The sequence below is a fragment of the Rana temporaria genome, chromosome 2, assembly GCF_905171775.1.
Source record: "Rana temporaria chromosome 2, aRanTem1.1, whole genome shotgun sequence".
NCBI classification, from domain to species: domain Eukaryota; kingdom Metazoa; phylum Chordata; class Amphibia; order Anura; family Ranidae; genus Rana; species Rana temporaria.
Genome location: NC_053490.1, coordinates 196832856 through 196858018, shown reverse-complemented (window position 1 = coordinate 196858018; position 25163 = coordinate 196832856). Strand labels below are relative to the sequence as shown.

General features: G+C 43.7%; 1 protein-coding gene across 1 annotated transcript in view; it reads right to left on the bottom strand.

Annotated features, from left to right (window-relative positions):
• Positions 1-25163, bottom strand: part of MYO16 (myosin XVI) — a 357599-nt gene that overhangs the window by 21637 nt on the left and 310799 nt on the right. Inside the window, exons 33-34 of the mRNA XM_040336205.1 lie at positions 24892-25038; positions 8538-8623 (exon numbers count right to left, since the gene is read on the bottom strand). Coding sequence (XP_040192139.1) covers positions 8538-8623; positions 24892-25038 — 233 coding nt within the window. The remainder of the gene's footprint in view (positions 1-8537; positions 8624-24891; positions 25039-25163) is intronic.

The following is a 25163-nucleotide window of genomic DNA, read 5'->3' as shown; positions in this document are numbered from 1 at the left end:
AGACTCTTTACCGAGATCGGAGATGCGGGGTGTCAGTCTGACACCCTGCATCACCGATCGCCGCGCTGCGTGCCCCCACAGGCGCGCGCGGCATGAAATCCTGCAGGACGTCCTGTCAGGATTGTGTAACCACTTCCCGGACGTAAATCGGCCATAGGCTGGGCGGGAAGTGGTTAATTTGCATAGTTTTTCTCTCACTTCCTGTTTGGCTATGGGGCAGGAAGTGAAGGCAAATCTCCCCAATTGGACACAGATAATACAAAATAAACTGACAGGGCCTATAACCCTCCCTCACTCTATCCAAAATTAAAGAAAATAAAACTTGTTGATTATAGTTCTTGTCAGGGGCGGACTGACCATTGAGTCACTCGGGCACTGCCCGAGGGCCCCATGCCACTAGGGGGCCCCATCCGGGTTGCCAGGCTCAGTAAAACCAGGGACAGTATGTAAAAATCTGTGTTTTTTTTAGATCTGTCCCTGATATGTCTGAAAATGACATGCTTTTAATGTGAATATCCCAAGATTTTAGCTGCCCGCCTCTGCACTACCTCCTGGCGTGGTGGTCATCTGTAAGCCAGAGGGGCCCCATAATCTTCTATTGCCCGGGGGCCCCATGAGTTGTCAGTCCGCCCCTGGTTCAAGTTTAAGCACAAATTTCATAGAGTTTTATTGAGAGCCCTAAGAAAATATAACCATGCCAATAGGCCAGGATACAGCGTTGCTAATATGTAGGAATGTGTGTGTTAGAGCACCCCACCCAATGTTAACTAAAAAATTATTAATTTGCAAATAAGTATTATCTGCTCATTTTTTTGGGGATGTCTGCACCCCTGATAGTGACAACATTTGTGAGGTGTCTTCACCCTTTCTAATTCCTTCACTTCCTGTCACATAGCCAAACAGGAAGTGAGGGTAAAACCTTACTAATATCTTTTCTTGGGGACACAGAGATCAATCTAAATAGTTTCCCATTATGTAAATTGCACTCTAGCATTTTGCTGTGTACACCCCAAATTATTAGGGATCTTGGACTTTGGGGTCCATTTACTAAAGGCAAATCCACTCCTACAAGTGCAAAGCAAGGAAGAAAACAAAACAACTTTGCTTCTACAGGATTGGATGTTAAAACCATCAGTGCTTCCTCTCTGATTTTCAGCAACTATGCTTGTACTGCAGAGTGGCTTTGCCTTTACTAAACCCCAAACTAAATAATCATTTGGGGCAGGGATCCTCAAACTACGGCCCTCCAGCTGTTGTAGAACTACACATCCCATGAGGCCTTGTAATGCACTGACATTCACAGACATGACTAGGCATGATGGGAATTGTGGTTCCTGAACAACTGGAGGGCCGTAGTTTGAAGACCCATGATTTGGGGTGTACACAGCAGTGCTGGAGTGCAATTTGCTTAATGGGGACACTAGTTAGATTGACCTGTGTCCCCGAGAAATGACACTGGTAGGGTTTTAACCTCACTTCCTGTTCAGCTGTGTGACAGGAAGTGAAGCCAATTTTAAGAAAAGGGACACAAAGCTCAACACAAAAATAAAAAAACACAAAGCACGGGTTCTAACACTCACTTGGCTTCCCTCAAACACCCACAATTTGAATAGGATTGCCTTGCGCTAGATTTAAGCACAGTGCTGTAAATCAGCACGTCAAGCCTGTCCACCAATAGCAAACCCCCCCCCCCACAGGCCATGTTTGCAGGTTTTCCTTCATCTTGCACATGTGCTTTAAAATACAGTCTGGACAGCAATTCTTGATAAGAGAAATCCCCAAAACATGTCCTGTTGGGGGTACTTGAGGGCTGAGGACCACTGCAGAAAAAATAAAATAATTACCAGTTTTGTCTTTAAAGTCATGGAGAATAAACATGGCAAACATTTCATGATTACACACCAGGAAAGAAGCTTAGACAAAAATCACACATAATTTGTTAGGCCCAAACCGATTTCAGCTGCAGCGGTCAACATATGTAGCATGAAAAAGTAACAAAAGACAAACTTAACAATTTTAAAGTAATTTTTATTGGTCAACAAAACAAGGAAAGCAAAAAAATGACAAACAAACAAACACAAACAAAAATACATTTCAAAATTCTAAATAACCATAGCTTCACACATTTTTCATAAAATAAGGCCACATAGACAAATACATCAAAGTGAACATCATTTAAAAATAAACCAAAACCATTGGCAAAATAAAACAAAACCCATGCAACAAACCACATTTGTGTTTAGCAACAGCATTTCTGCCAGCCTGCCCCTTCTGAGGGCAGCTGAGGACTGATCGATCCAAGCTTTTTATAACAGTGCTAGTAATGAAGCAATTGAAATCACATGAACAAATTGCAGTCTCTAGTTTGGGTGAGCTTGTAATTGGGCACACCTGCAATTAACCCAAACCACGCTCTATGAGCATCCAAGGAGTGTTTTTCACCTTTTAAAAAGAAAGTATATTTTTTTTCTAAGTGTTTGAGCATGCTCAGTTCATCACACATGTAGGAACCAAGCTGAAATGGAATGAGAGCTTTTTTTTTTTTGTTTCCCCTGATCTGATGCTTTCCAGCCTGAAGGGGAGGTGTTAAAGACAGAAGTAAACACGCACATTTAATAATCTATTTGTGGGCAAAAAAAGGTTGCCAATTTTGTTTGGGAGCCACGTCGCACGACTGCGCAATTGTCAGTTAAAGCGACGCTGTGCCGAATCACAAAAACTTGCCCGGTCATTGACCAGAAATATGGTCCGGGCTCAAGTGGTTAAAAATTAACAAAACACAAAAGTGAGCCCAATTTTTGGGGATAATGTGAAAGATGATGTTACACTGAGTAAATAGATACCTTACATGTCACGCTTTACTATTGGAAACACTCCTGCAATGGGGCCAAAATGAATTCCGTGAATATCCCCATAGGCGACCTTTTTCTTTTTTTTCCAGGTTACCAGTTTATAGTTACAAAGAAGGTCTAGTGGTAAAAGTATTGCTCTCGCTCTAACGCACGCGTCAATACCTCACATGTGTGGTTTGAACGATGTTTATATATGTGGGCGGGACTTGCGTAAGTCCCGCCCACATATGTAAAAAATATTTTTACTTTTTGCTATAATAAATATCCCCAAAAATATATATTCTAAAAAATAAAAAAACCCTCAGTTTAGGCCGATACGTATTCTACATCATTTTGGTTCCAAAAAATCGCAAATAGCGTTTAGTGTTTGGTTTTGGCAAAAGTTATAGCGTCTACAAAATAATTTTTTTTTGTTTTAACTAGTTATTGGGGCGATCAGCGATTTTTATCAGTACTGCGACATTATGGCGGACACATCGAACACTTTTTTGGAACCATTGGCATTTTTCTAGCGATCAGTGCTGTAAAAATGCATTGCTTACTCTAAAAATGCCACTGGCAGGGAAGGGGTTAACACTAGGTGCGAGGGAGGGGTTAAATATGTTCCCTGGGTGTGTTCTAACTGTAGGGGGGGGGTGGGACTGACATGTGTAAATGACAGATCGCTGTTCATGAAGGGGAACTCCAGACCCCCCAAAAAAAATAAGGTGGGTTCCCTCCAGGTGCATACCAGGCTCTTAGGCTTGGTCTGGAACATAAGGGGTTAAACCCGCGCAAAAAAAATAGCCCCCCCAAGATCCAAACCAAGCCCTTATCCCAGGCACGCAGTCTGGTCAGACAGGAATGGGGGTGGGGACGAGCGCCCCCCTCCCTCCTGAGCCATACCAGACCACATGCCCTCAACATGGGGGAGTGTGTGCTGTGGGGGAGGGGGGCACTGCCCCCCCCACCCCAAAGCACTCTTGTCCCCATGTCGATAGGGACAAGAGCCTCTTCCCGACAACCCTGGCCGTTGGTTGTCGGGGTATGCGGGCGGAGGGCTTATCAGAATCTGAGAGACCCCTTTAATAAAGGGGTCCCCAGATTCCGGCCCCCACCCTATGTGAATGAGTATGGGGTACATTGTACCCCTACCCATTCACCTGGGGAAAAAAATGAAAAAAAATAATACACCACACACATTTAAAAATTAATTTATTAGTCAGCCGGGGGTCTTCTGCCGGGGCCCCCCACCACCACCCCATTAGGCCCCGGGCTTCGCCATCTTCTGCCGGAACCCCTTCACCAGTGAGGCTCCTGCCTTTGGGGGAGGGTCCCGGGCTACTACGACGGTTTCTGCGGGGGGGTGCACTGGCACCCCACCCCCGTCTTCAGCGACGTAATTCACCGAGACCCCCTTCACCAGGGAGGCTCCTGCCTTTGGGGGAGGGTCCCGGGCTTCCACGACGGTTTCTGCGGGGGGGGGGGGTGCACTGGCACCCCACCCCCGTCTTTAGCGACGTAATTCACCGGGACCCCCTTCACCAGGGAGGCTCCTGCCTTTGGGGGAGGGTCCCGGGCTTCCACGACGGTTTCTGCGGGGGGGGGGTGCACTGGCACCCCACCCCCGTCTTCAGCGACGTAATTCACCGGGACCCCCTTCACCAGGGAGGCTCCTGCCTTTGGGGGAGGGTCCCGGGCTTCCACGACGGTTTCTGCGGGGGGGGGTGCACTGGCACCCCACCCCCGTCTTCAGCGACGTAATTCACCGGGACCCCCTTCACCAGGGAGGCTCCTGCCTTTGGGGGAGGGTCCCGGGCTTCCACGACGGTTTCTGCGGGGGGGTGCACTGGCACCCCACCCCCGTCTTCAGCGACGTAATTCACCGGGACCCCCTTCACCAGGGAGGCTCCTGCCTTTGGGGGAGGGTCCCGGGCTTCCACGACGGTTTCTGCGGGGGGGGGTGCACTGGCACCCCACCCCCGTCTTCAGCGACGTAATTCACCGGGACCCCCTTCACCAGGGAGGCTCCTGCCTTTGGGGGAGGGTCCCGGGCTTCCACGACGGTTTCTGCGGGGGGGGTGCACTGGCACCCCACCCCCGTCTTCAGCGACGTAATTCACCGGGACCCCCTTCACCAGTGAGGCTCCTGCCTTTGGGGGAGGGTCCCGGGCTTGTACGGTGTCTTCCGCCGGAGGGCGCCACTCTCCGGGCTTCTGCGATGCCTTCTGCTTCTGCCTGTCTCCTCCGCGGAGCCCAGGGCTTGTCTCCGCTGTCTTCTCCCTTCTCTTCCATTCGATGTTGACACGACGAGGTCCGGCGCTGGAATGCCGTCTGAGCAGTGGGCATGGACTTATATAGGGCAATGCCACCATGTGACCTCAACCCATGTGACATCACATTCCCATCATGCCCAGGGAATGTGATGTCACATGGGTTGAGGTCACATGGTGGCATTACCCTATATAAGTCCATGCCCGTCGCTGACACGGCATGTCAGCGCGGAACCTCGTCGTGTCAACATCCAATGGAGAGAGAAGGAAGAAGAAAGCGGAGACAAGCCCTGTGCTCACGGAGGAGACAGGCAGAAGAAGGAAGAGAGAAGAAAGAAGACGGAAGAAAGCCCTGGCTCCGCGGGGGAGCCAGGCAGAAGAGGGAGGCAGAGAAAAGACCGGGAGTTGGCGCAACGCCCCGGCAGAAGACCAGGAAGACGCGAACCCTGGCGGAAGGCACCGGAAAGACCGGGGGATAGGCGCCATCCCCGGCAGAAGACCCCGAAGTCCGGATGCCCCTCCCTAATGAAAAAGAGCTTAAATGGGGTGGGGGCATCCGGCGGAAGGCTCCGGAGAGGACCGAGGGATGGCGCCCTCCCCCGGCAGAAATCACCGAAGCCCAGGGTCCCGCAGAAGATCGGGAGAGAAGAAACCCCCCCTTCTAAGAGAGCTAAAGAAGAAAGGGGGGGGCTCCGGAGCAGATTAATAAAATATTTTATTCTGTGTGGTGTTTTATTTTACTTTACATTTCCCCCATGTGAATGGGTAGAGGTACGATGTACCCCATACTCATTCACATAGGGTGGGGGGGCCGGCATCTGGGGGCCCCCTTATTAAAGGGAGCTCGCAGATTCCGATTAGCCCCGCCCGATACCCCGACAACCAATGGCAAGGGTTGTCGGGAAGAGGCTCTTGTCCCTATCGACATGGGGGCAAGAGTGCTGTGGGGTGGGGGGGCAGTGCCCCCCTCCCCACAGCACACACTCCCCCATGTTGAGGGCATGCGGTCTGGTACGGCTCAGGAGGGGGGGGGCGCTCGCTCGTCCCCGCCCCCATTCCTGTCCGGGCCAGACTGCATGCTTGGGATGAGGGCTTGTTTGGATCTGGGGGGGACCCCCGCGCCGAATCGGCGCGGGTTTAACCCCTCACGTTCCGGACCAAGCCTAAGAGCCTAATGTAGCCCTGGAGGGGACCCGCGCCGATTTCAAGTTTGAAATTTGGCGCGGAGTTCCCCTTCAGGGCTGAAAACAGCTCGGAGATTCCCGTGCGCCGCGTCACGCAGCGCATTCACGGGTACGCCGCTTGGTATTTTACCAAGATTTTCACGGCGTACTGACAAGGCGCACGGGAACCCTGACTTTCTCTCTCTGCGCATGCCCAGTATGCAAATGAACCTCCGAGGTTCAGGCGCACTGTGCAAGCGTACGGGGATCTGTTTTCAAAAAACACTTTTTCCTTTCAATTCGGCCCGCCAAACACTTCAAAACACATGTCACTTCACTTCCCCTGCATCCCCCCACCTCCCCCCTAATAAACACCCGCCCGAACCCCCGCAATTATACAGTTTAATGTGCCGTGCGCCAGGTCTGTACTGGTGCACAATGCACCCTCTCCTGGCGCACGGCACATTAGTAACTAGGGAAATACACTGCACTAGCAGCGTATTTCTTTAGTAAATCACCAAACGGCTGCTACTCCTGCTTTTACTCCATGAGTCATGGAGTAAAGGCTTGGTAAATCAGCCCCACAGATTGAAACAGATAATAGATGGTAACATCTACATTTAACCACTAGACTACCAAGGTACATCATTTATAAATGCCATGGCAGACAAGTGGTTAAATCAAGCTTGCTTGATATCGGCTTTAAAAGCCAGCAACGTTTTTTTTTACTTATAAAAGTGGGTGGCTCTAGACAGACATCTAAACGTTTTTTGATGTTGTTGAGACTCTCAGCTTGTAACACTCACCTCTTGGGGAAGGGTGAAACATTTTTGCTGTTCTAACAATAAAGAACCCTCTCCTCAATCTAAGGTTAAAGGGGTTGTAAAGGTTTGTTTTTTATTTTCTAAATAGGTTCCTTTAACCAATTCCCTACCGCCCATAGTCATATGACGTCCACAGATGGGATCTCCCATCCTGGGTGGACGTCATATGACGTCCTGGGCTGCCCAGCCATCTGGGGGCGCGCGCAACCGCTATTGCCCGCAGGACTGTGGATCTGTGTGTGTAAACACAGATCCACGGTCCTGTCAGGAGATCGATGTGTGTTGCCAGTACAGAGGAACACACATCGGTCTCCTCCCCTTGTGAGTCCCCTACCCCTACAGTTAGAATCACACGTTAGGTAATACATTTAACCCCTTCAGCACCACCTAGTGTTAACCACTTCCCTGCTAGACAGTAATCAGTGCAGTTTTATAGCACTAATCGCTGTATAAATGTGAATAGTCCCAAAAATGTGTCAAAAGTGTCTGATATGTCCGTCACAATGTCACCGTCACAATAAAAATCGCAGATCGCCACCATTACTAGTAAAAAAAAATGCAACAAAACTATCCCCTATTTTGTAGACGCTATAACTTTTCTTACCAAAAATATGTTGGGGATATTTATTATAGCAAAAAGTAAAAAGTATTGAATTTTTTTCAAAATTGACGCTCTATTTTTGTTTATAGCGCAAAAAATAAAAACTGCAGAGGTGATAAAATACCACCAAAGGAAAGCTCTATTTGTAAAGGACGTAGATTTTGTTTGGGTGCCACGTCGCACGACCACGCAATAGTCAGTTAAAGCGACGCAGTGCCGAATCGCAAAAGTGCTCTGGTAAGGAAGGGGGTAAATTCTTCCGGGGCTGAAGTGTTAAGCTAGTGCATTGTTGGTTCACGTACCTTTTCCTTTTGATTTCCCTTCTAAATGTTTTTTATTCTTTGCCTGAATCTCTCACTTCCTGTTCCTCCTCAGTAAGCTTGCCCACATCTTTTGAGGCGTTCTGGCTGGGGTTAGTCAGCGTGCTCCCCCTCTCCCTTGGGACTACTTCCCATGCTGTGTTTACAGATTATTTAGAAAATAAAAAATTAACCTTTACAACCCCTTTAACTTTCTTTCTCATAAACTCAAATCATGACGTGTGACCATTCCATCATTACTAAATAATAATAATTTTTATATATATATATATATATATATATATATATATATATATATATATATATATATATATATATATATATATATATATATATATATATATATTTTTATTATAATTGATTGGTACAGTCAAAGTTCCCAAAAGCATTTTTGTTTTTTCTGGCCCAACACCTGTCCTTGCATATACAGTAATTACTGTATGCTATAACAATAGCATATTTACTTTATATCAGGAGAGAATGAACATGTCATTTATGTCTTCCAATACTTGACAATCTATTTACCTGGCTACTGTAGTTTTCTTTGTTCCTTGGTACTGAAGCATTTGTTGTGCTGCTACGATATTTACAGTTCAAATCTTCTTCTAGACCTAAAGCAAATAAAATACACAGATATTTTTTTCAACTCATAAAATAGTCACAAAAAAAAGAAAAACAAAGCAAATGTTTTTGGCAATAAATGACCAATTCAATTATATAACTGCAATTTAACATAAAGATCAGATTACAGTGTATTATAGTGTTTTAGATAAAAAAAAAAAAAAGAATTACCTAAAGCGCATGTGCAGTAGGGACCCAGCATGAAGCCGTAATGCTTCACTACTGGGTTCCCTTACTGGCAATAATGGCGGAAGCACCTGACAGCTGATGGAAACATCAGCTGCGGTGTTGACATCAGTGGACTCAGGAAAGGTAATGGTTCAAAGATGCTCCCTGGTGATGTATCCTCATATGCAAACAGTAAGAAGAGGCTCCTCATATGCAAACAGTAAAAATAGGCTCCATAGCGTGATATCGTTTTTACACAGTTATTAAATAAACAAGAAAGCCCAAAACAGGGTACTCACATGGATTAGGTGTGTATAGTGCACCGCTCTATTATTTGCCTTAAGCCACTGGGTTTTAGATGAAATCATGTGTCATTTCTCTAGAATCCTTAAGGTGATTCACAAGCGTGGCTGACCAAACTTAGTTGTGAGGTCACACGCTCTGAGGATGAGCTGCCATTACCTGAGGATGGGGATCACCTGAGTGTGGACACTGAAACACATTGGCCCAGATTCACGTAGATGGGCGCAAAAATGTGCGGGCGTAACGTATCTCATTTACGTTACGTCGCCGCAAGTTTTTCAGGCAAGTGCTTTATTCACAAAGCACCTGCCTGTAAAGTTGCGGCGGCGTAGCATAAATCACCCGGCGGAATTCAAATTCGGCGGGTAGGGGGCGTGTTTCATTTAAATGAAGCGCGTCCCCGCGCCGAACGAACTGCGCATGCGCCGTCCATCAAATATCCCAGTGTGCATTGCTCCAAATGACGTCGCAAGGACATCATTGGTTTCGACGTGAACGTAAATGACGTCCAGCCCCATTCACGGACGACTTACGCAAACGACGTAAATTTATAAATTTTCGACGCGGGAACGACGGCCATACTTAACATTGGCTGCGCCTCATAGACCCAGGGGCAACTTTACCCCGGGAAAAGCCTAACGTAAACGTTGTAACTTTACTGCGTCGGCAGCGCGTACGTTCGGGAATTCGCGTATCTAGCTAATTTGCATACTCGACAGGGAAATCGACGGAAGCGCCACCTAGCGGGCAAAAAAAATTGCATTTAAGATCCGACGCGTAAGAGACTTACACCTGTCGAATCTAATGAATATCTATGCGTAACTGATTCTAGAATCAGTCGCATAGATACGACGGCGCTAGGCAGAGATACAACGGCGTATCTGGAGATGCGCCGTCGTATCTCTTTTGAGAATCTGGGCCATTGTTTTCACAGAGTCACCATTATAAGGACTGTATACAACTTGTGTTGGACTGACCTTCATTTAATCAGAACTTACTGTTTTCATGCACTGCAGCACTTTATGATTCACGTTTTTCTGTACCCTTCCCCAGTTCTGTGCCTCAGTACAATCCTGTATTGGAAGCCTACAGACAATTCCTTGGACTTCATGGCTTGGTCTGTGCTCTGACATGCACTGTTAATTGGGGGGTCTTATATAGACAGGCATGTGCCCTTTCAGACCATGTCCAATCAACTGGATTTACCACAGGTGGACCCCCATTAAAGCCTTTCACACTACTGCGACTTCAAAGTCACGCGATTTTGCGGCCACAATTTTTCCGCGATTTTGCTGTGATTCGTGGCCGTGATTTTGGCCGCAATTTCAGGCATCAAAGTCGGACGAAAGTAGTGCAGGCGCTACTTTTACGTCGGAACGACTTGAAGTCGTACTAATATTAATGGTTGTCATTGGAAATCATGGGGAACGACTTGTCGTGCTACTTTATAGTCCCAAGTTTGTGAGACAAAGTTGTACAAGGATGATCAGTGGAAACAGGATGCCCCTGAGCTCAATTTCGAGTGTCATAGCAAAGGCTGTGAATAATTATGTGATTTTACTGTAAGTATCTTTGAGAACACATATGTTTGTGGTGCCACTCAAGTAATATAAAAAATACAATATTGTATGTAGCTATTAACAATTTAAGGATGCAGCCACCCATATTACGTATACTCAAAGAAAATGTAAAAAATGGCATCACATGTGCCGTGCACAAAATAGTGAAGAAATATATGAAGTTTTTTTTTTACAATACGTGACAATACATTTGAAATCATCTCTGAACAGTGTATGAATGATATGAAGTATAATAAATGTGTTTGTATCTTAAACAAATGTCCTTAACTGTGTTCTTAATTATATATGCAAACGAACAACCAACAGGTGAGTAAGACTGAGGCAAGTTGGTACACTGCACTTCATCTGCTTAGCACAGACAGCATCAACCCAATCTCTAACCTGGCAGGGTGTGTAAAAATGCCATAAAATAGGTGACTGAGCCCAAGAAATTAGATCTTCAAAGAGACATCCGAAGGCACATCTATCACCCTAATGACAATAGCTGGGCTAACAAATGATCCCTACAACCAAAGTTATTCAGTTGGATTGTGGACCAGTGAACCTTGCCTGAACTGCATCCTTTTGTTACACCAAGCAATACCACGGTGAGGAGGTTTGTTTCACATCTACCTCACCCTTGGGCAGAAGCAATAGATGCCTGTCAAGTCCTTGGGCATGCAATCTAATTTAGGCCTCCGCCGGCTTCCTACCTTGAAAATTCTCTAGAGATTTACAATATCAACATTAACGGTGATAACAGTCCTGCCATATTTGCAGGGAAATCCATGATTTTCTAGGGCAATATATCTTAGTGTCCAGCCTCCAAAAAATTTTCCTCTGATGCCCATTCTTCTGGCTCGAGGCATCAAACCCATCATAATCCTCACAAATTGAACCTTCACATTAGAATGTTAAAACACAGAGGCTTTAATCATAAGGATGTTCCTCCAGAGTTGTTTCAACTTGGAATAAGATTATAGCTTTCGCTAATGGCAAAACTTCATTCCTGATGTACCCTCCTCCTCCCAAAATCCTTGACGTCCTGCAAACAGACCTTATTTAGGATTGGGATTAAGCAATTTAAAGGTACAGCTGGTGGCAATCTCTGCTGTGACCACAAGAGATGGGTCGAAGATCCTTTAATACCGGTTCCAACCGGCGCATGATGATGTACGTCAACAGAATGGCACGGCTGCACAAATGAGCATACAGGTACGTCCCCCTTTAGTTTGTGAGCCATGTGATCGTGCACGTGCCGCCAGTGGTGCGCTTCTGTGAAGGATGCTTCAGTTTAAATTCTCCCTGCTTGGTTAATGCTGTGTTAGAAGGTGATTTCAGGTGTGACTCACTCCTCTAACAGACTATTGATATGTTAATGACCCATCCTCAGCCAGCTCCCTATTTCAAAGGGTTAATTGATCTATTGTGTGTGTGAAGAAGCCCTGTGGTTACTGTTTACTGTGATTAGAAGGGGCTCATGTTAATTATTCTGATGCTTCATTGTGGTAATTATCCTTCTATCCACGGGGCCAAGCTGTCTAGATAATGTATTCTGTTTGAACTAGTAATTAACTCACTGATGTCATTATCTAAAGAAATGTCGCCAGGGTCGGCTCCGTCGTGTCTGCCTAATCATCTGTATGGGAGCCCCACTGTGTGAGGGGGTGGAGATTTGTCATTGTAACAGTTTGTAAATTACATATAAGCTCTGTGTTACCATTAAAATCTGTCTTGTTCCAGCAGTAAGCGTGACCCATGTGTGGCTTATTGGGTGACTCCAGGAATATCCCTCCTCGTGGAATATTGGGGTGATTTTCTTTATGGGGAGAAGGGAAGACTTTGACGGGGATATCATTCTAATACCGTCACACGCTCGTGACCCTGCCGTGAGCTCATTGACCACGCCGCCGGTGTCCCGTGATCGTGTCACAGAGCTGAAGAACGGGGAGATGTTAGTGTAAACACAACATCTCCCCGTTCTGCCTAGGTGACACTGTCACTGATCTAGACCAGGAGAACTTGGTTGCAGCAACGCCAGCAGTACAAGAGATGGAGACACCAGTGATTCAGGAAGAGGAATCACCAGCCAACAAGCTAATGAGAGAGAAGCTAGCATGGTTCCGTGTCATCTGGAACAACGATCAGTAACGTGTCACGGCAAGCCACGCCCGCTAACAGTTACAAGTTTATTATAGCAAAAAGCAAAAAATATTGAAATTTTTTCAAAATTGTCGCGTTATTTTGTTTATAGCACAAAAAATAAAAACTGCAGAGGTGATCAACTACCACCAAAATAAATCTCTATTTGTGGGGAAAAAAAAGAACGTCAATTTTGTTTGGGAGCCATGTCGTACGACCGCGCAATTGTCAGTTAAATTGACGCAATGCCAAATCGCAAAAAGTGGCCTGGTCTTTAACCAGCGAAATGGTCCAGGGCTTAAGTGGTTAATAATCTAATTCTTCAATACAGTCAAGAAGATAAGCCCACCCATTAAAACAAATCTTTCCCACTTGGGATCCCTCTATCTCTCTGGAGCCCTTATCCAAACAGCCTTTTGCCCCATCTGATTTAGCATCCTTGTGGAATCTCTCTTGGGAACTATTTTTCTTTGTGGCAATGGCATCAGGCTGGGGAGTATCAGAACTTCAGGCTCTGGGATCAGAAGACAATAATATATATATTTTGATAGAGTGGAACTTAGAACGGTACATGGATTCATCCCTAAGTTCTCCTCTTCCTCTACTATCTCCAAGACTTGGGCCCTGCCAATCTTTTTAGATCCAATTTCAATCTTCTTCACAAAGACGATATTCGTTTGGTACTAAGACACTATCTTCAAGCCACAACTCCCTTCAGACTTTCATCCAACCTATTTGTAATACCCCCCCCCCCCCCAAAAAAAAAAACAGGGGCAAAGAAGCAGCATTCCGGCCATTCCGGAACTGCAGTATCTATCATGCCTAGTCGTGTCTGTGAATATCAGAGTTTTAAAATAACTCATGGGACATGTGGTTCTGTGGCAGCTGGGAAACCATAGTTTGCAGATCCCTGCTCTAGTTTAATGGATAATCAAATTGGTTAAGAAGTACAGGTCTAGGGGTCTAGAACCCCCTCTTCAGTTGGGCTGTATGCCACCCGGTTGTTTTTTGCTTCTTGGACAGCCAGAGCAGACGTATCCATCAAAAGGATAAACGTTAGCATCATGGTCATCCCAACATGTGTTTACGAGATGTTTTAGAGTAGACCCGGCAGCTTTCTCATCTGCAGAAACTGGCAGACAGGCTATCAGACTATTTTAAATCTCTTTTCAAATAAATCTTTTACTATGCATCATCCCACCCATTTATGCTAGTTATTTGTTATTTGTTTCATTTCGGATAGAGCAAGGGAGGGTTATAACCCCTGTCAGATTTGTCTTTCACCATCAGAGTCCCATTGTGGAGATTTCCCTTCACTTCCTGTCCCATAGCCAAACAGGAAGTGAGAGGAAATCCTAAGAAAATTTCTTGGGGACCCCTAGGTCACCAGAACTAGTGTCTCCATTGGAAGATGTTTCCCTCTATTCATTTTCTGGGGACAACCCAATTTGGGATTTTCCTTTACTTTCACCTTCAATAATAATGGTAAACATGACTAACAGAGAGGGTGAATCTCCCTAACAGGGACACAAACAGCAATAAAAACTGACAGGGGTTCTAATCCCTCTCCACTCTATCCAAAACCACCAAAAAAATAAAGATACTGGGGCAGATCCACAAAGCGAGTACGCCGGCGTATCTACTGATACGCCGGCGTACTTTCAAATTTCCCACGTCGTATCTTTGTTTTGAATCCTCAAAACAAGATACGACGGCATCTGGGTTAGATCCGACAGGCGTACGTCTTCGTACGCCTTCGGATCTAAGATACAATTCTTCGGCGTCTGCTGGGTGGCGTTCCCCTCGTTTTCCGCGTCGAGTATGCAAATTAGCTATTTCTGACGATCCACGAACGTACGAGCGGCCGTCGCATTCTTTTATGTCGTCTCTAGTCGGCTTTTTCCAGCGTATAGTTACACCTGCTGTTTGGTGGCGTACTCAATGTTAAGTATGGCCGTCGTTCCCGCATATAATTTTAATTTTTTTTTTGTTTGCGTAAGTCGTCCTTGAATCGGGCTGGACGTAATTTCCGTCCACGTCAAAACAATGACGTCCTTGCGACGCCATTTAGCGCAATGCACGGCGGGAAATTTAAGGACGGCGCATGCGCAGTTCGTTCGGCGCGGGGACGCGCTTCATTTAAATGAAACACGCCCCCTACTCGCCGATTTGAATTAGGCGCCGTTACGTCTTGAGAGATACACTACGCCGCCGTAACTTACGGCGCAAATTCTTCCAGGATTCAAACCAAAAAAAGTAGGTTACGGCGGCGTAGCGTATCTCAGATACACTGCGCTGGGGCAGATCTTTGTGGATCTGCCCCACTATGTTTTGCAACTAATTTACTGGGCATAAATACACCAACGATCACATAAAATGTTGGGATCCCCACTCCTCGAACCATCCTTATAACCCCTAACTAATATAATTAATGAGAAAAACCTCTGTGCAATATGTTGACATTTTGTTTTTCTGCATTAGACCCAAGGCTGGTGATACCAGTGCATGGAAGCCACATCTGGTTTTGGACTGGCTATGTATATCCCCCTTGTTGGGAGGTATACACCAGCTAACTCATTTGGGCCATATAGATTTCTGGAAGCTCTACTGCATGTATCAGTTTTATATATATATAGCCGCTGCCTGAAATTACTGTGTTGTGATAGCGCGGTTTTTTGGTGTATATAAGTTTTATATACCTGTATTAACCTACTGATATTTGGTTTTCCGGATTGGAGTTTTGGTAATATTTTCATATTGTTTCAAATAAAGAATAAAAAAAAACTCAGAATGGCAATCTGCCTGTGATTTCTTTCAATGGTTGCAGTCAGTGTCCCCTGCTGGGTGACAGCTCCTTAGACAGTTTAGTAGCTGAGACAGGGTCAAAAAGAATAAGAGAAAATGAAAAAAACTTTTATAATTTTAATGTACCAAAATGAGCTCAATGTACCAATAGAAGAACAGCTTTTCTAGAATAACATTTTCCCCCAAAAACCTTTCTAAATGTGTGTTTTTGTGAGTGAAAAATGGGTTGTGTGTGGGTGTTCTAAAGAAAATATGTAGTATTTTTCAAATTAAATAAATACATGCCCATAATGAAAAAGACCCATAAGTAGTCTGTGTAATGGGAATCATGGGAATCATTGTTTTTTTCCTAAGAAATTTACACATTTCTAGTAAGAATGCATGTATTTTTTTTTAAATTCAGGTTATATTTTCTCTTTTCTTTCAATATTTATATTTACTTACATCTTTTCAGATGTTTTCCCTAGGATATAAGTATAGTCTTTTGTAGTATGTAAACAAGGACTGCATAGTTAATGTTTAATCTACCAGTTAAACTCTGTTAAATTTGGTTAGTCAGTGATGTTTATTTGAAATCCAATTTTTATTCACAATAAAATAAAATAAAATGAGTGGAATACCAAATACTTTGACAAAAACTGTTTCTTGCCTAGATTTAATTTTCCGAATAATTACATTTTTTTAGAAGCAGCTGTGAGTTTAAAAAACAGAATATATTTTACTTTATCATATTTCTCATAGATTCTGAAAGAAACAAATATACTGTCTAGTATACGTTTCTGGGCCTTTTTGAGAGTGAACCTGTGTCAAGAAATAAGTGTAGTGATAATCACGGCACCAATGTAGTGATATACTAGTAATGGGTAGAGGATTAATTTATTAGTTATTATTATTAGTTACAAGTCTTTGGTGTATTTCTACGGAATAATCTTCCTGAGAGCATGCGGAAAATCAACTTGCTAATCCACTTTTGCAAGGAATTGAAGACTCACTTATTCTCCAATGCATTTGGATAATGGGCGTGCTTCATCTATCATTAACCACCTGATCAGCCCACCCCTGACTTGTTGCTGCCTTTCTAATGTTGATTGTTATTGTGTCTATTTTACTTTCTATTTCTTTTTCCCTCTGATTAGATGATTCTTATGTTACCTTAGTTGCTATCTATTTTTAATTTGTTTGTACGTTATATCTACTTTGCCTATTTTGAATGTTAGCACGCATACTCAGTTGTGTCTAGCGCTTAGGCGCAGTTCATGACGGTTTACAAATAATAAAAATCAATTATGATGATGAGTAATTTCCCACAGCAACCCAATTCTTCCAGAGAGATGCACTTTATTGACTTCCAACACAGAACAAAGTCCATAAGATACTTGCAACAGATGACAAAATTCAGCAGAGTAAATATGACATGAACAGTAGCCTTCAGAACCCTAATTTGTGCTAGACTATACCTAGATCTGTGTCTTCATCTTCATGGAGAAAGACAAGACTGAACACTAGCTTATACCCTCTATACACTGCAGGGCTGAGCAAGTTGATTGGAAATTTCCATTAGGCCTTTGATCTCCCTCTGTCTTTGAGGCCCCGTACACACGAGAGGATTATCCGCTGGAAACGGTCCTCCGGACCGTTCCAGCGGATAAATCCTCTGGCGGATTTTGATCTGATGGTTGTACTAACCATCAGATCGAAATCCGCGCGGAATCCATCCGCGGTAACGTGTCGCGCCATCGCCGCGATGATGACGCGGCCACGTGCGCGACGCTGGAAGATAAAGACTTCCACGCATGCATTGAATCATTACGACGCATGCGAGGGAGAGGAGCGGACGGATTGATCCGGTGAGTCTGTATAGACCACCGGATCAATCCGCTGGACAGGATTCCAGTGTATAGATTTCTTAGCATGCTAAGAAATTTTTATCTGCTGGAAATCCGTCGGCTGGAATTTTTTCCGCCGATAAATGTCCGCTCGGACGTACACACCACTGGATCTATCCGCTGGAACTGATCTGCGGATAAATCCCAGCGGATAGATCCGGTCGTGTGTACGAGGCCTCAGAGTAACAAATAATGACCCCTAGCCGTAAACAGCTGCAGTCAGAAACTGCCCTAATTTGCATTATTGCATATTAACATTAACATAGCACTGCGTCACTATCTGTCCCCTTTGATATGTGGAGTAAATCTTGTTGGCCACTATCCCCTTTGATCAACAAGTCCCCTTTGATATGTGGAGTAAATCTTGTTTGCCCACTACCCCCTTTGATCAACACGTCTCCCTCGAAATGCGTAATTAGATTAACAGATATCAATATGGCCCTGAACAACATTAACACCCTTTTGATGTGTAAAATGGATTTGTCCTGGAATGCCTGCATGTGATACATATACACTGTGCTATACATATAACACAATATATAAAATACATATACACACACACACAATATATATATATATATATATATATATATATATATATATATATATATATATACATACAAAATATACTACAATAAGTTACTAAACTAAGAGCTGAGGTATATAACTGAAACCAGAATGCATGTACTGCCTTAGTGCAAAGTTTGTCTATGTGCCAAATACTGTGCATAATGCACCACAGTGCACCAGACAGTTGGGGTGGGGTTTAAATAATGCAGTTCATAGTAGATCAGCTGACTGCCATCTTAAGTCTATGGTAGCTTAAAGGAAGCATTCAATGAGTAAATAAAGAGGTTGTTATTGCCGAACTCTACTTTTAAGCACTGGTTGTTTGTTATGCTGATTCACACGTGTAAATATTTTCTGAATCACTGACCTAGAACAAGTAAGGATTTCTGAATTTCCCTTTGCTTTACTAGTGTAATATTGAGGTCAAAATAGCCGTTTTCCTGAAGTCAGCCATGGCTACTTCTATAGTTTTCTTTTGAATATTATTGTCCAAATAAAACACATAAAATAAAAAAGAATACTGTCTACAATTTTCAAAAGACTTCAAAACATCATTTACACTTACTACAATACTCACATATCAATGAAAAGCCTTGATCTAAGGCCACAGCATCAGTGATTCATCTGCTCATTTCTATGAACGGCAATATGATAAGATGCCTTATCAAAAAAGTAAAGTTTCCATGTGCTCAAAAGTTCATTGAAGTACGTCAACACAGATAAGTGACTTGAAGTTAGAGCCAGTATGGGTTGGAAAGATAAATTAAAACTGTTGATTATATTCTGAAAAATTTCCTTTGCACACACTTGTGTCAACACCATGCTATCACTATCACAACTATGTACATAAAGAATCTTTATAAAGCATGTAAAATCATCTGTGACATACTTAATTTGATAATATGATTTTATAAGCCTTAAAGGTAACCTACACATGCCCTTTTAAGTTCAGGGGCATCACTGCTTTAGCAGGCTTAAGTATATATTTAATTATATTGCAATAAGCAAAGACTTTGATCCAAGTTACAGCTTGTCTGACACTGCAGAATCATATTTATCCACTCAATGACCAGTGAATGTTTATTGGTAGGTATTTTCTATCTTCAATTAGCCCTTTACTGGAGTGGAAGTTTATTGAAAGTTGACCATTTATGGGGAGTTTATCTTTTAGATTAGACCTAATCTGCTCAGTCCATTATTGATGAATGCATCCCTCCAGCCAAACATTAACTATTTGAATAATGAATCGATAGAATGGCAAGTCCAGTAGCAATATGACCATCCATGTCATTGCTTCTGGTCAACATACAGCTCTTTCTTCTGTACTCTCATGGTCTGAAAGTTTGATTAACTAAATTAAAAATACATCCAACTATTTAATGGAGTACCTTTAACTTATGTCATGTTAGGATGCTTTATTATATCAAAATACCAAACTGCCTGAACATCAACATGTCAGAGCACAAAACTGCCAAAAAATTTAATTATTTCTGAACATACAAAATGTCACCAAGTAAGACCTTGCCTATATGGCCAATGGTATATACTCTATTTAGCCAGAATGTACCTTCCCTTACAAACTTAACATATAAATCTGTCATTCATGTTATAAGTGGGGTATGAGTGGATTATCAGTTTAGAGAAAGTTGTTCTTAGATCAGGTAAGTGGTTATGGCATAAAGGTGGATGTGGGTGATTTTTAATCTGAAGGTATAGGTTGTTTATGCTGACCATACAAAGCTCAAATTCAAGCGATTGATGGCCCTGTTGGCACCACTGAACTCAATAAATATTGGTCAGACAATTGAAGGAGTTGGGAGCCAAACAGTGACCGCAGCCTATCAGATTCAGTTACTCTTTGGGTATTCTGGTAGCTCTGGGTTCTGCAGCTGTCTGAATACAATAGTCAGCAGGGTAGGACTCTAAGACCCCTTTCACACCACTGATCTGATCAGGTAAGTCCATCAGTTATTGAGGCGGACCTGATTAGATGATCCATTCACCCACTGGCAGGTGTAAACGGACTTGACTAAACAGACTGATACGGTCTGCTAAAAACAAACAGAAGGGAATCTGTTCTCCTCCATGAAGGTGGATCAGATTGGGGGTGGTCGGGTGAAAACTGATAGTTGAGTCCATTTATACCCAGCCACCCAAAGAGCAGGGCAGACTGTGTCTGTGTCCACTCTGAATTAACTGGGCAGACATGGACTTGTCATCTGACCACTCATACCTGATCAGCAGGGGTTTATCGGCAGACAGATCTCCTGCTGATCACAACAGAAGCTGTTATTGTGAAAGGGGCCTCAGACTCTATATAGTGATTGTAGCAAACTCAGACCTACATTGGTCTAGAGCAAATGGTTAGGATAGCTAGAGTTAGTGCTTGTGAAACACAATCCTGGATTGTGAAATTAATGGAATTCCTGCAAACCTCAATCAACCCAAAGCCTAATAGATATCACTAACCAGCTGCAAGCATTACACACCTCTCATGAGCTCACATAGATTGGTGCTCTCATTCCAGTGACCCCCTAGGTATTAAATGCTCATCTTGGAGCGTGTGACTTAGCGATTATGCTCAGTCAGTACATGCTTGTGATAATGGTAACAGGATCCTGGGCTTCCCACGCAGTATCTCGGGAATAATAGGGAATAAAAAGCCTTAAAGCCTGTAGGGCAGGGGTCTCAAACTGGCGGCCCCCAGCTGTTGCGAAACTACAAGTCCCATCATGCCTCTGCCTGTGGGAGTCATGCCTGTTACTGTCAGCCTTGCAATGCCTCATGGGACTTGTAGTTTCGCAACATCTGGAGGGCCGCCAGTTTGAGACCCCTGCTGTAGGGGGTGGTTCACAAGCGTGTACTAACTGAGCATATTCGCTACGTCGCATGCTCCAAGGTGAGCATTTAATACCTAGGGGGTCACTGTAATGAGACCACCAATGAATGATCTGCAACACCTGTCAATCATTTTCAGATGCATGGCTATAAATCATCGGTACACACCGGTACAGTGCAAAAGTTTGGGCAAGATAGTAATTTTCACATAGCTAATATGACCTATCCATGATAAGTGTGGGAATTGCCAAGACTGCATAAGGGGAGATATAGAGGGTAGCAATGGGTAATAATTAGAGGCAAATAAGGAGAGGTATGAAGGGGTCAGCCGGATCCTGAGGTAGTCAATGTGGGAGGACGTCCATTGGAAAGGGTAGTGGGACTGTAGCCGAGTGACCAGGTCAAGGGCCAATGTCACGTTAAGAGTGACCTTTTGGTTAAAAATCAGGAAAGGACCTGCTGCAGATTGGGGAGTGTGATGAGAGGATTGGTCAAGGTCAATAGTGCATCACCTGTGAAGAGGTTAAGCTTATACTCATTACCTGCATAAGGAATTCTGGAGACATTCGAGTCAGTCCGGAAGGACATCGCCAGAAGTTTCAGCACCAGGATGAAGAGAGCCAGGGACAGGGGGCATCCCTGCCTCGTGCACTGGAAAATAGAAAAGGGGGACGTGAAGAACCGTGCATATTTCACCAAAGCATAAGGGGTCGAGTATAGGGTCTGGATCCAGGCTAAGATGGCTTCACAAACCCCTAGTGAGACAGTACAAAGCGCAAATATTCCCATGACAGGGAGTCAAGGGCTTCAGAGAGGCTCAAATAGAGTAGGAACCCAGGAATTTTCCACTGATGAAGGAGGTGTATGAGGTGGACCACTTTGCGGACATTGTCACAGGCCTGTCAACCTGAGACAAAGCCCACCTGGTCCCCACAGATATTTATTGATAATGAGGCTTAAAATCTTTCACAAAATCTTCATATGCTCATTTAGGAGAGAGATAGGATGAAGACTCTTGGTGTCCTCTGATGTTTTAGGGAGCATAGTAATGTGTGCCCTGAGTATGTCTGAAGAAGGCAGGGACTCCTGTTTCAAGGCATTTGCTAGGTTAAGCGCTAGAGGCCCAGCAAATTTCTTGTAATAAAGGCCAGAAAACCCATCCGGGCCAGGAGCCGAAGAAGGCCTCAAAGAATTGATAGCCTGAAGGACTTCAGCCTCCATGATGCTAGCATTCAGAGTGTCATGTACCATCTCAGACAGCACAGGGAGATCCAGGTCATGAAAAAAGGCTTCCGCTTGGTCTAGTGGGAATGGATCAGGCTTAGCATAAAGCTTTGACAGAAAGTCTGCAAATGTCAACATGATCCATTGGGGTGGGGGATATAACCTCCCACAGGCAATCTTAACTGGACTGAGTTCAGCTTCCTAGCCAACATCGGGCCCGGTTTGTCTGCGCAAGTATAATATTTATGCTTGGTCCAGCGCAGGGCCTTTTTGGTCTCTGAGGTGGAAGGTAAGTCCAGTTCCGTGAACAGGGTGTCACAGGCCTTTCTGTGGGCTGAGGTAGGTTGTGCCTTCCAGCACGCCTCAGCATCGGCTAAAAGGAAATGGAGATCCAACAAGTAACTATGTGTTCTTTCAATCAGATACCCGGACTATGTGCACATATGAAAAGATAGACAATAAAAGTGTGTAAGGAGCCTTTCAAATAATTTTTATTTTTGTGTGTCTTGGGCTTCTATGTCAAATACCTTTATGCATAGAGTTTGGTTGTGTGTGTGTCTGTAAAAACAAAGGGGGTTATTTACTATAGGCAAATCAACTTTGCACTTAAAGTGCACTTGAAAGTGCAGTCGCTGTAGACCGGGGGGGGGGGGACGGACATTCAAGTAAAATAAAAAACAGCATTTTAGCTTGCACATGATTGGATAATAAAATCAGCAGAGCTTCCCCTCATTTCAGATCTTCCCCTCAGATTTACAGCGACTGCACTTCTTTTAGTGCAATTTTAAATGCACTTTGCACTTATAGTTTGCACTTGAAGTGCAAAGTGGATTTGCCTTTGGTAAATAACCCCCAGAATGTTAATGGGTTGGGGTGTTAAATAAATGTACTTAAAATAAAATAATTACAACATTGTAAAAATATGCCAATATATTACAAAATGTCGTTGTCAACACACAGCTCTATTTCAGAATATGTCCCTTCTATAGGTAAATGAGGCCATACTGACATAACATTTGCCTGGCATTTCTTAATCGCTTCAGCCCCGGACCATATTGCTGGTCAAAGACCAGGCCACTTTTTGCGATTCGGCACTGCGTTGCTTTAACTGACAATTATGCGGTCTTACGACCTGTCTCCCAAACAACATTTACGTCCTTTTTTCCCCACAAACAGATTTATTTTGGTGGTATTTGATCACCTCTGCGTTTTTATTTTTTTGCGCTATAAACTAAAATAGAGCAACAATTTTGAAAAAAATTCAATATTTTTTACTTTTTGCTATAATAAATATCCCCAAAAAATAAATATATAATTTTTTTTTTCAGTTTAGGCCGATACGTATTCTTCTACATATTTTTGGTAAAAAAATGGCAATAATCGTTTATTGATTGGTGTGCGCAAAGGTTATAGCATCTACAAAATAGGGGATAGTTTAATGGCATTTTTATTAATATTTTTTTTTTACTAGTAATGGCGGCAATCAGCGTTTTTTATTGTGACTGCGACTTTATGGCGGAACACATGGGACACTTTTGACACATTTTTGGGACCATTGTAATTTTTACAGCGATCAGTGCTATAAAAATGCACTGATAACTATAAAAATGACACTGGCAGTAAATGGGGTTAACCACTAGGTGGCGCTGCAGGATTTAAGTAAGTACTAGTGAGTGATTCTTACAGTTAAGGGGTGTGGCTATACGTGACACATCACTGATGACCGTTCCTGGTGATCACGGGGAACAGCCATCAGTGACAGTGTCACTAGGCAGAATAGGGGAATGCCTTGTTTACAAAGGCATCCCCTGTTCTGCCTTTGCCGACCGCAATCGCAGGCCGCCCAGGAACATTGAGTTCCCGGGACCCGCGAGCACGCTCACGAGGCACACGGCGCACTGACAACCTGATTGTCTTCAAGAAACACCACTCAAGCTTCTCAGGCCTCGTATACACGACCGAGTTTCTCGGCAAAAACCAGCAAGAAACTTGCTGGGATTTTTTTTTTGCCGAGGAAACTGGTCGTGTGTACATTTTTCGACGAGGAAACTGTCGAGGATCCCGTTGAGCCAAAAAGAGAGCATGTCTTCTTTTTCCTCGACAGGAATGGAGAAACTTGCCTTGTCGAGTTCCTCAACAGCCTAACAAGGAACTCGACGAGGAAAACGATGTGTTTCGCCCGTCGAGTTCTTCGGTCGTGTGTACGAGGCTTCACATAGAGGAAATATTTACAGTTAGCAATTGCTGGTGCTGACACAACGCAGTTCCTTATTCCTTTTCTTCAGTGACACTTCCAGACAGTCCTTGCTGTCTCCCCTCCAATAAAAATTGTACAATTGAAAATACTTCCAATAAAGCCGCAACATGCAAATATTTTTTGACGGTCACATGAAGTTCATCAATAATGGAATTGGACTCAACCTCTGATCCACTGAAATGATTGCCCTGCAAAAATGTGGGAACTTTTTATATACATACTGTAGTTGCATGAAAGCCTTTTGTTCTAACAAAACAATCATTCTCCAATATTAATGTATAGGGACAGGTTGCTGTTGCTTATTACTAGCTGTGCAGGGTGTACATCATCTAAAAAGCAGCAAATCCCCTTTTTGAGAAAAGATAAAGCCAGAGAAGTACAAAATATACATTTTTGTGGTAAATTACAAATTCAAAAGGAGTTTGAAACTATGAAAATAAAAGTTTTTTTTTTTGATTGAGGTGCATACATGCAGGATTTTTCCTTTTCTTTCAATGGGAACTTACCACTAGAAACAGAGTTTCCATTCTCACATGGTTCACATATAGATAAAGTGCTTAATGGCTGGTTATCTTGATTATTTGCATTTGTATCTTGAGTATCTGGCATTGCAGTATCTTCCCCAGTGCTTGTATTCAGATTCCGCTCAACACCTTGGAAATGAAAAGAAGTTGCTGAATGGGTGCACTGTACTGGCAGCCTGTCTTTCAATACATAAAATATCTATCACAATTTTACAGATTATGAACATCAGATGACAGATATTTGGCTTTTGTCT